Below are 14,956 nucleotides of genomic sequence, written 5' to 3'. Positions count from 1 at the left end.
CACCGTTTTTGATTGGGCGGTGTTTCAACGGCTTTGTTCCTTTTCCTCCTATACTATATGACTGCTGCGAGACAGATGGCGGTGGAGAGTCTGAATATCCAAGCGGCGTCCCGTGCTGAGCAGCGCAAGCAGCGCCTTCTGGAAGCTGAGCTCGAGCAGGCCGCTGAAGAGGCCGAGGCGCTGCATATGACTGAGGTACGTCTCCCACCCACCCATACAAATAGACGCTCATCTTGATGTTGCCAGGAACAAAGACAGCTGCTGATGCAGCCTTTTCTGAGCGTCAAAGCTGAATTCGCGGATCTGGACGGGCTGCGCTGGACACATGCCGCTCTCAGTTTGTTGCAGGTCGGTGCCACTTGCTTCTCCTTCTCCTCCTAGTTCCTTCGTCAGGCTAAACCTTATTTCTCATTTCACAGCCCAAATCTCCTGCGTACATAGTACGCAACAACACAGACACCGTTCGACCCCCTCCATCCTCTTCTTCCACTCATGCGCGTCTGCCGATCCCGACCTCCCAACATACACACACCCCGTCTGCGTCCCCGACTGCCGGTGTGTCTACACCCACCAACCCACCCACCCTCCCGCGCACACCGAACGGCCTGCCCATCTCCGCAGCCGCCATGCGCGCCCTCGGGTTCGACGTCGGAGTAGGCGTCGACGCTGCGAATACGAGTATGGGTGCAACTAGTTCCAGTATATCCACCACCACTCCTCCTCCTACTACTACTACTACGGATACAACTACGGATACAACTACGACTACCAATATCCCTATACACTCCCGACAAAAACTTACCCCCGTTCCCGTTCCGCACCCCAAACACAAACACCCACCTAACCTCAAACACATACCAACTACCCAAGGAGGATGGAAAGGGAGTACGGATGAAGTTGTTGAAATGGACGAGGAGGGGGGGTGGGACTCGGACTCTGACTCGGATTCTAGCTCTGATGTAGGTGGGGGTGGTGGTGGTGGAGGGGTTGGTGTTGAAGAAGATGATGGAGATGGAGAAGAAGATGAAGACGAGGAGGAAGATGGAGAGGAAGAAGATGAGGAGGAAGAGTTCGACGAGTTCGACGAGTTTGATCTCGGAGATGGAGATGGAGATGGAGATGGCGAATGTGAATGCGAGGAGTGCGAAGAGCGCGAGCAGTGTGAAGAATTCGAGGAGTGCGAAGAAGAAGAACGCCTCAACCTCAACCTCAACCTCAACCTCAACCTCGACCTCGACTCAGATCCAGACACGTACGCGGATCTGGACGGCGAAGGTGAAGATATAACTCTGCGGATACAGCTACCGCGCGACGTCGGTGGTGCTGGCGGTGGCGGGGGTGCTGCGGGTGCCTTATCCTCACTCTCCACCTTCTCATCTTCCTCCTCAACATCTTCCTCACTCTCCTCTTCCTCCACACTCCAACCTACACACGCACCCGCACCCGCACACGCACCCGCACCCACACACGCACCCGTCCTGCCACAGCGACTCCAACCTACACTGTCCCTCGCCGTCGCACAAAAGGCTGCACACCACACGAACCACGCGCGGAACACGCGGAACACGCGCACGTACACACACGCGTCGCCGCTTGGTCTCACACCTGCATACCCACCCGCACCCGTACCCGCTCCCGGCCCAGCGCCAGCGCCAGCGCCAGCGAATGCGAATGCGAATGGGAACGCGAATGGGAACAAGAACGCGAGGACAACGAACGAAACGATGGCGACGAACGCGAACTCGAATGGGAACGCGAACACGACCGAGCACGCGAAGGAGCAGACGAACGGGAAGACGATGGCGAGGATGGCGAACGAGAAGACGAACGCGAACGCGACGACGAGGATGGAGTTTGTGGGTATGGGATCTGGCTCTGGCTCTGGCTCTCGTACGAACACGGCGACAGCGACAGCAATAGGGACAGCGATAGGGACAGGCACAAGCACGGCAAGCGGGGCGAAGAGACAGCTGAAGCGCGAGGAGACGCTCGTGGGGGGTGCGTTTTCAGGTGCGTTTTCGGGTGCTAATGCGAGTGGGAACGGGAGAGGACGCGCGTTGATGCGCGAGGAGCGCGTTGTTTTTTCTTCCGGTTCGGGGTCGAGTTTGGCGCCTAGTTCGGGTTCGGGTTCGGGGTCGAGGATGAGGATGAGTGCTGGGTCGAGTGCGGGGTCGACGCGAACACCTGCAGAGACGCAAACTCGAGAGCAGGCACCCAAACAAGCACCCAAGCAAAAGTCGTCTATGAGGGTGATAGGGAGTGGTACGAGGGCGAGGGTGGGATCTTCCGGCTCAGTATCGTCCAGCTCGGCATCCCGCTCCAGCTCAGTATCCTCCAGCTCAGCATCCTCCAGCTCAAACTCCAGCTCAAACTCAAGATTATCCCCCTCCGGTTCAGCATCCCCCTCAAGCTCGGCATCCTCCAGCTCAGTATCCCGCTCCAGCTCAACATCTTCCAGCTCAGCATCCCCATCCCCGCACCCATCCCCATCCCCGCACCCATCCCCATCCCCGCACCCATCCCCATCCCCATCCCCGCACCCATCCTCAAACCCGTACACTACAAAGATGACGAAGAGAAAACCACTCGCAGAGTCAGATAGGACTCGGACGTTGAGACAGGCTGATTTTGGCCCACGTTTTGGGGCGGGTTCGGGCGGGGCTGGGTCTTCAGCGGTGCCAACGACGGTCGAGGATCATGCGGAGGATGCCGAAGGAGAGGATGCCGAAGGAGAGGGAGAAGAAGGAGAAGGAGAAGAAGAGGAAGGAGAAGAAGGAGAAGGGGAAGGGGAAGGGGAGGATATAACATCCCTCCTTCTCCTCCCGCCTCCTCCTCGCTCTTTCTCTCGTTCTTTGGCGGGTATGGGTGCCAGCGCCGGTGCCAGCCCGGATGTGGGTGTGGGTGTGGGTGTAGGAGAGCCGGGGAGAAGCACAGGGACGCGGTCCTCGTCCTCATCGTTCTCTTCCTCGAAACAGGCTTTGATGCCTGAGCGCGAGGGCGAGTCTGAGGTTAGGGGCTCAGAAGGGAGGGGAGGTTCGTCGGGGTCAGAGTCGGCGTCGGCGGCAGCGTCACGCGTGAGCGCAAATACGGGCACTGGCACAGGAGCAGGAACAAATGCGGGCTCTGGCGCAGCAGGAGCAACGCAATCGGCATACGCGCGTCTACGCGCCCTCTTGAATGATGAGCGTGCCGAGCTGGCTGAGCTAGCTGGGCTTGGTGTTGGTATTGGTAAGGGTAAGGAGAATGGTGTGGCGTCGGTACAGCCGGCGCCGCCTAGACTCGTGTCTCCGCCTTCACCTGGACATGGACACGTGGAGGAGGAGGAGGATGAGGAAGAGGGCGGGATGATTTATTCTACAGCTCCGTCGTCTTCGTCTTCGTCTTCGTCTTCGTCTTTCGTGTCCGCGTCGAGGTTGGAATCGAGATCGAATTCGAGATCAAGTTTGACAGCGACTTCGACTTCGACTTCGACTTCGACAGCGTCAACGACAGCGTCAACGACAACGACAGCGTCAACGACAGCGTCAACGACAGTGGAAAAGACAGTGACAACGACTCGGACAACGATATTGGAAAAGACAGCGTCAACGACAACGACACCACTCCCACAATTACAGCTCCACATACGACCTTCCTATCCCTCGCCTTTTCCTCTCCCTATGAATGCGCATGTTGGATCGCATGGGTCGTACGACGTTCATAATGCACTTGATGTCCGTAACGCGCACAACGTCCATAGCGCCCTTGACGTTTATAACGCGCACAAATCCTACGTGTACACCCACTCCGCCGACGACGACGGCGACGGGTATGGTGACGGCGAGGGTGAAGTGTGTGGTACGGATGACCATGAATACGACGACGACGAGACGCCGATGCCTAGTCCTGTTGAACCTCGACATGGACATGGTGGTGGGGGATGTGAAGGTGGGAAGAGTGTGCGCTATGGATTCGGGTTCGGGTATGGGTTTGGGGAGCGATGAACGATATCGATTTACGATTCACGATTCACGATTCGTACCTCGAATCTCCGCCGCCGCCGACGACGACGACGACGCTGCCGATGCCTCTGCCAATGCTGCTCGCCTGGTTTGATTCGATACTCACGCTCATCACCATCCATTCTATTCTATTCTATTTCATACTATCTCATTCTATTTCATTCAATCTCATTTCTATCTCATCCATCGCAGTTCAAGTTGATGTTTTCTAATATCCTTCTCGTGCATTTCCTTTTTATGGTTTTTATTTGGGGGTTTTTAGTGTTGTTTTCTATATTTTTTTTCTACTTTCACGTCTTATGCTTCTCGTTTCTCGTTTCTCGTTTCACATTTCTCTTCACGCTTCTCGTTTCTCGTTTCACGCTTCTCGTTGTATCTTAATGCTTTCCCCGAGTTGTGCACACGTCGGCCGCTATATATCGACATCCACATCGTTTCTCGTTTCTATCACCATCATCTTCTGCGTTTTTAACATTTTAGATAGTATCTTTATCACGTTCACTAGCTACACAACACCCAACATACAGCATACAGCATACAATATACAGCATACAATATACAGCATACAGCATATGCGCACAGTTCTATCTTCATTTTTACCGCGTGTTTGTATTATTATGTTTTGCATTACTGTTTCTTTGGTTTTATCTCTATAACACGGCATTGGCATGGGTATGGGCATGCATGCATATCCGGCTTTTTCCTCTTTCAGCTTTCTGATTTTTATTGTGTCTTATTATCTCTATCCCTTGACATTCTCATACTTCGCCTGCCCACACAGTACACAGTACAAGGGGTTCGAGTCTATTAGTATTAGTACTCTCACCAGCGCTTTTTTGTTGTGACATGGCTTAAAGTTACACGGCGGTCAACTTTACATTTAGACTTCAAAGTTCGTCCTCGTGCTTCTCGTAACTCGTTCCGTCCACTCCCCCTCCCGCTCGTTAATCCTTGTAAGTACATCTGTAGTTATATTTATACTTCTGGTTTTAAGCTCAAGGTTTTCATGTAGATGGTAGATATTGAGTCGAGGTAGATGTAGAGACAGTAGAGTAGAGCTCGACATTTATATATATATCTGAATAACGATAGAACGAAAGCAATATATTTAACATTAGATATTGTCACCCGCGCTTGGGGTTTAGGTGTTGATGTTGCAGTGAAGCTCAGGATTCAAGAGGCAGGTGCAAATACAATTGCGGGTGTAGGCGCCTGATGAGGTCTACACTGGAAATTTGTCTGTGTCTGGTAGCGACAGGTGGTGCATCGTGACTCTCGTTAAATTCGTCCTCCTTGGTGGCACATCTACGGCTGGATGCACTGTATTGGATAGTTTCGTATACCTCGAGGTGACACTTTGTATTGACGGGGAATAAGGGATGAAACAGAGGCAGAGGGTGCATCTTATAGTAGAGGGACGAAGAATCAATATGTGTTGGACGGTAGGCTGGTAGCTTAGCCCTCAAATTTGCCTTCCGAGCTTTTTCTGTATATTTACTGATTGCTCTCCAGATGAAGAGTACTTGCAATTCTTGTGTATCAGTTTCTGATACGAAGCATGTCGGCAGGGAAAGCCCTGAGAAGTAAAATGTTGGCATATGAGCATCTGGCGGAACTATTTCTGATCTCTGATTTGATATTTGCAAAGAAAACCTTGCTATGTATGCCTGTGCATAATCCTGGAGGGTGAACAGTGTACCCCGAGTACAGACCAATATTGACGCGGCATGGGTCCGAATTTTTGCCACGTTGCGATCAGAGAATTCCGTCAAAACAGTCCCGGAATAGGCACCGTGAGACACCTTGAAATGTCGGCGACTCTACCCAACCAAATGCGGTGCAGTGCCGTTAATTACATGGGGTTAGTCTGTTGGTTTTGGGCGCCTATTTCACCTGTCCCACCTGCGCGTTTGTCGTGAAGTGAGTGTATACATAAGATACCAACGGAATCTGTTTTATACCAACTGCATTTTTCTCGTTTCTCCGTGATTGGAAAGAGTGATGCATCAACAAGTACAATTCAAGTCGTTGAAGATTTGAGGAAGTAATGAAGGAGGATGGCACTAAATTACCACCTTATCTATCATCATCTCATATATATCTCATTGTCATTACAAAGTACACTGAATCCTGCAAATTTTAGATTTCACGCTACGCCATACGGACGGGTGGGAACGTTGTGGGAACGAACTGACAACTGAAACGATCATTCACTTGCCGGATGCAAATTATCTTCTTCAACTGATGTCATTGAATTTCTGCTGAGGTCAAAGGTACAATGTGTATCAAGTTCTCAAGAATCTTTAGGGTATGAATTTATAATAGACGCCCGATCAGCGGCACACTGCCGAAAAAAGACATTGTTATGATTGATGCGAGAACGATGAATACAGTCATGGGCCGCCCAGGTATTTTGAAGCACGGCAGCTCTGATCAAATGTTCCTGAATGATAATATTAATTGTGTACTCCAGACCCTCGTTGATGTCACCAGTTTAACTGCCCTGGAAGGGAATTCGTGTGAACGGCTTCTGAACGCGCATATATAATATCACAATCTCCTGGCTGGTTCCTTGTTCGACTGCTCATTGCTATGTCTACCAGCAACGGCGTTCCAGTCGGGATCCAAGATGTTATTAGCGCCAGTCTGAATTCGACGTTGGGGCTAAATTTTTTGATGGGTAAGTTTATTCTGAAAACTATATTATGCGAGCACGTTGTATAACACGTTAAACAGGAATATATACCACGGTTTATGTTGGAACAATGTATATTTGCTGTACGCTGTCCTTTTCACTACTAACACATACAATTTATAAGAGCTCGATTTACAGTATGCAAGAGAACGGCGGTCCCAGGAAATTCCATCGTGCTTCTGACCATCACAACGCTGTACATTTTGTGCTTCATCGAGGTTGTTTTACAGTGGTATTTCTTGGATCGCTTGGTTCTAATCAATACGAACACCGAAAACTCAATTTACTGGGGAGCATTGGGAGGGCTTCAGTCCACGTGGGGTACACGTTTTCTCAACGATTTCTGTTTTTATGCCCTATTCGTTGTGTCGGATGGACTGTTGGTAGGTAATGTTACGTCTGTAAGATATCCTTGTTCATGCATTTCTGTACAGATATGGAGGTGCTACCATGTATGGGGAAGGTCGATAATAGCAATCATAATCCCATCTCTCCTTCTACTCACAGAGCTTGGTAAGTCACCTTTTAGTAACCGAAGATAGACTACCTAGCTAACTTGGTCTTAAAGCCTTGTCAGCAGCCGCGACTATCTTCGATGCACTCTTCGACAATGGAGATAAGAAGGCGTCTGATATTTTAGCGGATGACAGAATTGAAGCCGCTCTGCCATTTGTTCAACTTGCTACTGCTGTCACAACAACATTGCTAATGGCGTACAGGATACACTACGCGTCTAGATCCACTAGAAATACCTACAGGCAGAAATTTACAAGAGTTACGACCGTCATCGTAGAATCAGCGGCCGTATACTCACTTGTAATGCTTGTCTTGGCAATTATTACCGCACTTCCATTGTCTTTTACGTCTTCCGAAGGTCCGGTATATATTGCACTGTACTATGTTCAAGCAGTCGCAGTAATTCTTGCGGTGAGTACTCAATATCATATAATCAACTGGGTTTTAAAGAGTACACTTAGGGCTTGGCTCCCACTGTACTGGTTGCAAGAATTGCACTCATGGATTCATCCTCTCCCACGGTGGTATCGGAATCCAGACCAGCAGTGTTTACCCATGTAGATCCAATTAAATTTCGCTCGATGCCGAGTTCAGAAAACTTCGATGGGAGTGGTGTAATCTCTATCAGAACCGATATCGTTAGTTCGGGTCTGGTCGAGGAGGTGTCAATGCCCGTGATGGAATTGAAACGGTTATCCAAGGCCACTTCATCGGTTTAGTACTGAGCCTTTCAGTGTTTCAATTTGAACAAACAATACACCCTGAAAGAAGCCACTTCTAGCATCATTATGTATAGTATCTGTCATTTTGACCTTCCTTTATTCTGTATATTCATTTTCTTTTCTGATATTTGTGGTTAGTCATCAGCCAAATGTAAAGTTTTTCGTCCATAACTGGAAGGTGTACTGAATGTAGGGCCCAGGGTTACAAGACGTTACAGTATTTATGCCAATATAACCGACTTGGAATTGGAAAAACAAACATGACGGTACGGTCCGCATGCTATAGAAAAAGAAAAACGAAGCATTCTTCTATGTTTTGACAGAAAAGCAAAGTTAGTTTATGGAACACATTACTGCTGAAATGCCGGGTGAAACTGTAAAACATTCAAAACTTAATCGACGCCAGCAGGATTTGAACCTGCGCCCTCAAAGAGGAACAGATTGTAGATGCGAAGTTAGCTGACTATTCTAATCTGTCGCTTTAACCACTTAGCTATAGCGCCTACCGCAGATTACGTAAAAACACCATTTTTCATTATTCCTCCAGCACAGTATCCTGCAGGCTTGCTGCAGGCATCGCATTCTACCATGCCGTATCATCAACTACTATGCACATTCTGAAAAAATACATGAATTACTTGGGGGATGCAGAATATAATTATAACATATTTTTAAAACCATTCAAAACCATTGCATTCGTCATAGCGCTGTGCATGCGAAGGCAACTGAGAACTAAGCATTCCACTTGTTTACGCGAGGCCGATCAAGACCAAACTACGATGCACAGCCCATCACAGTGTCATTCAATGGCTGATCCACCGCCAATGTAAGAGGAGTTCTAAGGTACAAGTTTCATTTTGTTTGAAAGTATTTAATCATGGAACTTCAAGACTGAATAGAAAATTGAATTGGATTTAAAAATATGTTTGTTTGACTAAGAGTATTAGATGATATCTATTAGGAAGCTACCGAACATCTTGGTGTAGGGTATCACGAAGTACAAACTGCCGAAGATGTAGTCTTACCATGCCGTGAAGCAAGCGACGGACCTGCTAGAGTACTGTCGAGTACTCCATATCCTATATGCTACACAGTGTCATCAAACGTCTCTCTCGGCGCTTCCAAACTGTAAAGGCAACCTGTACTCTTTTTTCTATTTATCAGCGAGTTTAGATGGTTTTGGCATAATGTCTTAATTCCTCATTATCCTTCCCAATCTCTTCATGTCTGCCTGTCACTGATTACATTGTGGTGTATATACGCTTCGAAACCTCCTATCGACTAGACAAATGAGCGATGATTGGGACGACATCCAGAAGGGGACATGGCAGCGTATTGCAGTAGTTCCAACGTTCGTGATATATGCACGACCAGCAGAATTCGTAGGGATACAAGGTGAATGATGTAGGATGTGGTCGGAAGACGCATGAACGATTCGAAATCGAAATCCACGGTAATCGAAAGAGGCAAGCGTTACAGGTGACGAGTGTCTCGCGTATTTGTCCTTGTTTTGCTGGCAGCAATCGACGGACTTGTAAAAATTCACTGTCGTCTCTCGCTCATCTGCATGTCGTCTTTTATGACTATCACGCTTTAATGGTACGTACACTTCCACATTTACCATCACATCCGTCTCCTCCTCCTCCACAATGTCACCATCGCTGACTCCGCCATATACAGCCTCACCAACTCCCCCTTTTACAACCCCGCCCTCAGATCCTCTCCTACGGATACCGGATACATCCACCACCAATTTGACGACCAATAAGTCAACACTCACAAGACGCAAGAAAAATCGATTGAAGACGGAGGAGGATAGGAATGTCGTGGGAACTATGAAATCGTGCGTCCGATTTGTCCATCTCATCGTTTTTGTCCCAGACTTCCACAATTTTCACGCAAAACCAGCCTCCAAACACACCCGCAATTTTTACATCCCCCCCCCCCAACCTCCGTTTATGACCACAACGGCACCTTCGACATTAATATCAACACACTAGCTGCAAAACTCATACGCGCGCAACCCGCTGCAGAGCCCCTCCACCCTCATGACTTACAGCTCCCCCGCGCGTCTCTTTGCCTGTCCCAGTGCCGCGTCAACTCTGCGCAGGGTCTCGATATGCGATATGCGCATGTACTGTGTAATTCACGCGCTCTATGGGTTCGATGGTATCCTCAAACCACCGGTTTGATTATACGTCGACGGCAGGTGACGCCGGGATGAACGTGGGTGGGACAGCGAGTGGGAGCGTGGCCGAATTAGCATGGGAATCGACTGCTTTCTGTGCTTCTCCGTCTGCGTTCGCATCTGCTGACCGCTTTTAAATGAGCACTAACAGCAGAGGGTATGTTGCATGACACATGAATTTGTGTTGTCGCTGACACCTCGTTTTTGTCCAGTGCAGTCCAACGAGAATGACGAACGGGAGTACCGTTACGACCGCATACGCGCTCATCGTTGTCTCTATTAATCAATATTTTTCTGTCGAAGGTGCAGGGGACCGGGGGGCACATATGCGCATATGCACACGTTTTAGACGCATGTATAGACTTTCTCACTGAGCTCGCCTGCTAGTCTTTTGTGCAGGCACTAAATTTTCTCGTTAGGTATTACGGAGAATGAAGACGGCCCAAGTCACCCTCTGTCAGCAACGCTCCTACGCCCTGCCTCTTTAGTAGTTCCGTTCCCGAGGGACATCATACATGCTTATCGCGATGTTTCAGGTTGGTGTGTCCTGTTACTTTGTGGAGGATTTACTCTCGCATATACGCTGGTTTTACACTATGGGTCTTTTTGCACGCATTGGGGTCTGCTGGAGTGTAATATGGATCTTTACATCGTCCAGGTGCGTTACATTTTAGGGGGATGCCATGCACGCTCAGGCATGAAGATCAAGATTAATCGGCCGTCGAATGCATTGGTTATGCCCTCTGATTGATCTTGGCTCACCTCTGCCGTGAATGACAATTCCCGGATACATGCTATCTACCAGCGGACAACTTTATCCGGTTTGTTGAACCTGTATTTATTATTTAGTAAATATAGGTATCATATCAACCAGAGGAGTGGTCTGGGGCTCCGACTGGGAGTATTAAAAGAATTCCTACTATGACACTCGTGGTTCTGCGCCGGTATTGGTTTGTATATTCTTAGCCAACAATTCAGAAGGATGTGGTGGGAGAGACGTTACGGAGCTATACCACAGCAGCTTCGTATCTTATGACACATGAACAATAGGAAAATTAAATTTCTATACCTGTAATTAGATACACTCGGGGGTCACTAAGCAGACGAAAATATCAATGGATGATGATTCATAAAGGTTCCCTACTATAGATTTACACAATCTGCGCCTTATCACTGCTGTTTCAGCTACACGCCCTATGCTCCGTTGTAGGACAATTGAATTGAAGATTGTGATAACCAGCTTGAATTCCACATCTTCAAGCTTATCTGTCTATTGCTACACCCCAAGGATGCCCAATTCATCTGGTAATTGAACTACCTCCTCGCTGACGTCCTCTCAAGTGTTGTTGTAATCTAACAACCCCCAACCTTCCCAGCGGGTGAAGGGCCCCCCTGCAAAAGCAAAGGTCTCCAGCACCAAGAGCAGAGATCCGGCCCAGAAGGGGAGCGACCAAGATGACAATATGGTGAGCGAGCAGTTTTTTCTTCAAATTTTAAAACTTCTTTACTCCTTTCATTGTCAACAATCCATTTTAAGGCTCCAACCGTTTCGTTTGTTTATCGTTTGTAAACGGTATATACCATTTACCGTTTCGTTTAGTTTACGAGCCTTGCTAAACAGTTTACAAACGTTTATAAACGGTTCAAACGGTAACAGATTTTTGTGCTAAAGTATATCTCTTTTTTGGACAATATTGGGTGCGTATTACATCAAATGATTCATCTTTTATTCTTTACACCAAACTAACTCATTTGCACTCTTGTTTTGGTCCCATTTTTGTACCAATTAGGTGCCGACTATTATCTTCCTTGGCAAATCGGCCGCATTAGGACAAATGATGCGTTGAACGTTGTTGAACGCCTGCCCTTGTAGCCACCCTCGAGCTTACTGTTTACAAACGTTTATAAACGTTTGTAAACTGTTTATTACCGTTTCCGTTTAGTTTGTAATAAAATTTAAACGGAAACTAAACGGTTGGAGCCTTAATCCATTTTGTATTATTGTAACCTTTCCTCCCCACTTCCTGTGTTTTTGCTTCTTTTCATTTTCTAACCATCTTTCTTCTAGGCCATAGGCTCTGCCCCCCTATTAGCCAAGAAGAAGAGGGGGGAGAGGGCAAAGGCAAAACCGATTTTGCATATATCCCCTCGTTAATGTCATTTCCCTATGAAGCATGATAATATACACTTGTTGCCACTCCATAGTATGTAATAGGTATAATAAAAGATCTGAGTTTGTGTGTATGTCAGAGTAACCATTTTGTAAATAAACTTGGATTAGAGCTGTCGGTCTAGCACAATGCTAACCAAACAGCTGACCTATACATCAGGGTGAGATATCAATGAAATGAATGCCACTAATCTCCGTGGTGTCTTCAAAGCTCGTGCCAGTCGTATCATTTACTTTGAGTAGCAACCGGTTGCATAAAGCTGTAGACAGCCCCACTGCAAAGCCTAACGGGGCGTCAAAATATTCCTGCAGTAGAGTTTTTTAAACCCAGTCTGTTTCTGAAATGGATTGAAGGGAGAGATTGACGCACTGGTGATACAATGAATACTAGCATGCATGCGAGATATGTACCGCCCATTCTGAGGTTTTAACTCGTAAATGTTATTAAGATCTAGAAAGATCAAGTATGACTTACACTATAAAATAAATTACCGAGTTGCGCACAATTATGATGTGCAATTCCATATAGAGTGTATATTGAGCTCCGTATAGTTTGTAGTTCCGAATACTGTTTGTAATAGCCAAAGCGCACAAGAGGCACTCGAAGGATATAAATGGAATCCAAAAGGTGTACAGGTGAGATTCGACCTTGTCGATGATACAAAATGTCCCGGAAGGGGTTTGAAATGCCTGCATGTTGTGTTCTTCACAAATAAATGAGGTTATCGTGAAATTCGAACCCTAAATTGTACTCGACTGACCTCCTTTTTGACGATAGAAAGTAACATTCAGTATGGTTGCTGACACGGCGCTGCATATTATGAACAGGGGTATCAAGCATGCCAGTAGTCGTTTACTACGGTTAAACAACACATATAAACGAATCTGTAGGATGACTTTAAGCAAACATCAGCCTCAATGCTGGGCGGAAATTATGGCGATGTGGACAACCTTGAGGTATGATAATCCCTAATGCACCTGTCCATACCTCGAAATCCAAAAATTTCACACCTGTAGAGTTGTTACATTTTACATACCTTAAGGACCTCACTGATTTATGGTACTCACAACTCAACGATTATGGCCACGGATCAATATTGGTATCAACGGCAATAAACTGCAGCGCATATGCATGGACCTACAACTGAAAAAACGGGTTAACATTTTTCTATCACTCATTACAGTTCGATGCGTACTTCTTGGCTTACTTTTCCAGAGAAGAAGGCTGATATGTTGCAAGGTGTCAGAGCGGGTTCATAAAATCAATATTGTTACATACTGTATAAGTGGAAACTTCCTCGGAGTGAACTTTCAATCATAGACAAATCGATAAACACGTCACGTACGGAGACACTCCATTAATGAAATAGCGATTCTATCCAAAGTGAGAAAATTAGTGCTCACACTGATTGTGTTATCGAAATCTTACCAAGAGAAATAAAATCTTGGCTAATTTAAATTTCCTGTTCTTAACGCAAAGTTGTGATATGCAAGTCCTGGAACACTTATTCGGCGACAATATCTTACCCACAAAAAGGCTACCTAAGAAAAAACATCAGCATTTCTCATACAACGTTGAACGGATCCATACTTCTAGGTCGAATGTTAACACTGGTCAGGTCACAGATAGCCTCAGTGATTGACATAACATGGGCACCGAAGACTATCCACTAACAATAGTCATATACAAGAAGGCATATTCCAGACACTGATAACACCAATCAGAAAAGCAGACACGGGAAAACTGCATAAACGTACACCTGGCATATTTGGTAAATTGGATTACTCTCAGTACATCCGCGAGTTCACCGATGTCCAGTTGACTATAAGCTGGAGAAAGTGATAATGTATCCATTTTGTTGCGTATACCTGTCTACTCAAGTTAGGAATATCACAAAGTAAGCAAAAGATGACGGGACGGCCAGGAGGGCAGAACTGAAGGGATGTCCTTTTATATCTTTTGAAATCTACAAATCAGAGTGACACACTAGTCTGGCAAATACATTGATGCCGTTGAAATATCCAATAGGATGATGTATCAATGGCGATGGAGCTGAGGACCTAGGGTTCTAGGAGTTCATCTGAATGAAGCTGCCGATTTTAAGAGAGCAGTTTGATCTGTAAATGAAGGTGATATTATGTATCAACTTCCATGGAGTATCTGTTCAGACGATTAGAACATCAAGGTAACATAAATCTCTACCACAGTCACACTCGCTCCCAAAGTTCTATACATACACATAGTTGGACTCCACCCGATTATGGCGGAAATCTGACTCTGATGCATATGGCACGATCGATGTGACATTATCAGAAAGCTGCACATACGTTTATAACAGAAGCAGTTGAGTCAAGATTCTGGATTATCCTCCGTGTGCTCTCCAAAGCATCGAATGGCCCCTCATCAACTTAAATGCCCTCATATTCTCGTTCCAGATGCCATAGATATCGTCAGATTATCGCCCATTGCAGAGGAGATACCCGGGGTAGTATATTTTTGCATAGTATATCGACATTGGTACACTCTCCATCGTACATCAACTTCTCTAGAAGACGTCCGGGAATCAACTCTCACACACCAAACAGCACAATGAGAGAAGAATTTGCGTACAGTTACATTAAATTATTGCGGTCTTCACCACAATGGAAGGCGATAGCAGGACT

At 46.8% G+C, this 14,956-nt stretch overlaps 1 protein-coding gene and 1 non-coding gene across 2 annotated transcripts; one reads left to right on the top strand and one right to left on the bottom strand.

The window, feature by feature from the left end:
* Positions 1 to 57: 57 nt before the first annotated feature.
* On the top strand, positions 58 to 3,983 carry JR316_0012032 (uncharacterized protein; the record flags this gene model as incomplete). The annotated part of the gene is made up of 3 exons (XM_047897672.1): positions 58 to 195; positions 247 to 348; positions 420 to 3,983. The coding sequence occupies 3 exons, from the start codon at positions 58 to 60 to the stop codon at positions 3,981 to 3,983; spliced, it is 3,804 nt and encodes a 1,267-aa protein (XP_047742561.1).
* Positions 3,984 to 8,331: 4,348 nt separating this feature from the next.
* JR316_0012031 lies at positions 8,332 to 8,437 on the bottom strand. Its single transcript has one exon. It is a non-coding gene; the product is annotated as a tRNA-Ser (tRNA).
* Positions 8,438 to 14,956: the final 6,519 nt, after the last annotated feature.

The sequence above is a fragment of the Psilocybe cubensis genome, chromosome 12 (assembly GCF_017499595.1).
Source record: "Psilocybe cubensis strain MGC-MH-2018 chromosome 12, whole genome shotgun sequence".
Taxonomy (NCBI): domain Eukaryota; kingdom Fungi; phylum Basidiomycota; class Agaricomycetes; order Agaricales; family Agrocybaceae; genus Psilocybe; species Psilocybe cubensis.
The sequence above is the reverse complement of the archived record's forward strand: the minus strand, read 5'-3'. Positions and strand labels throughout refer to the sequence as shown.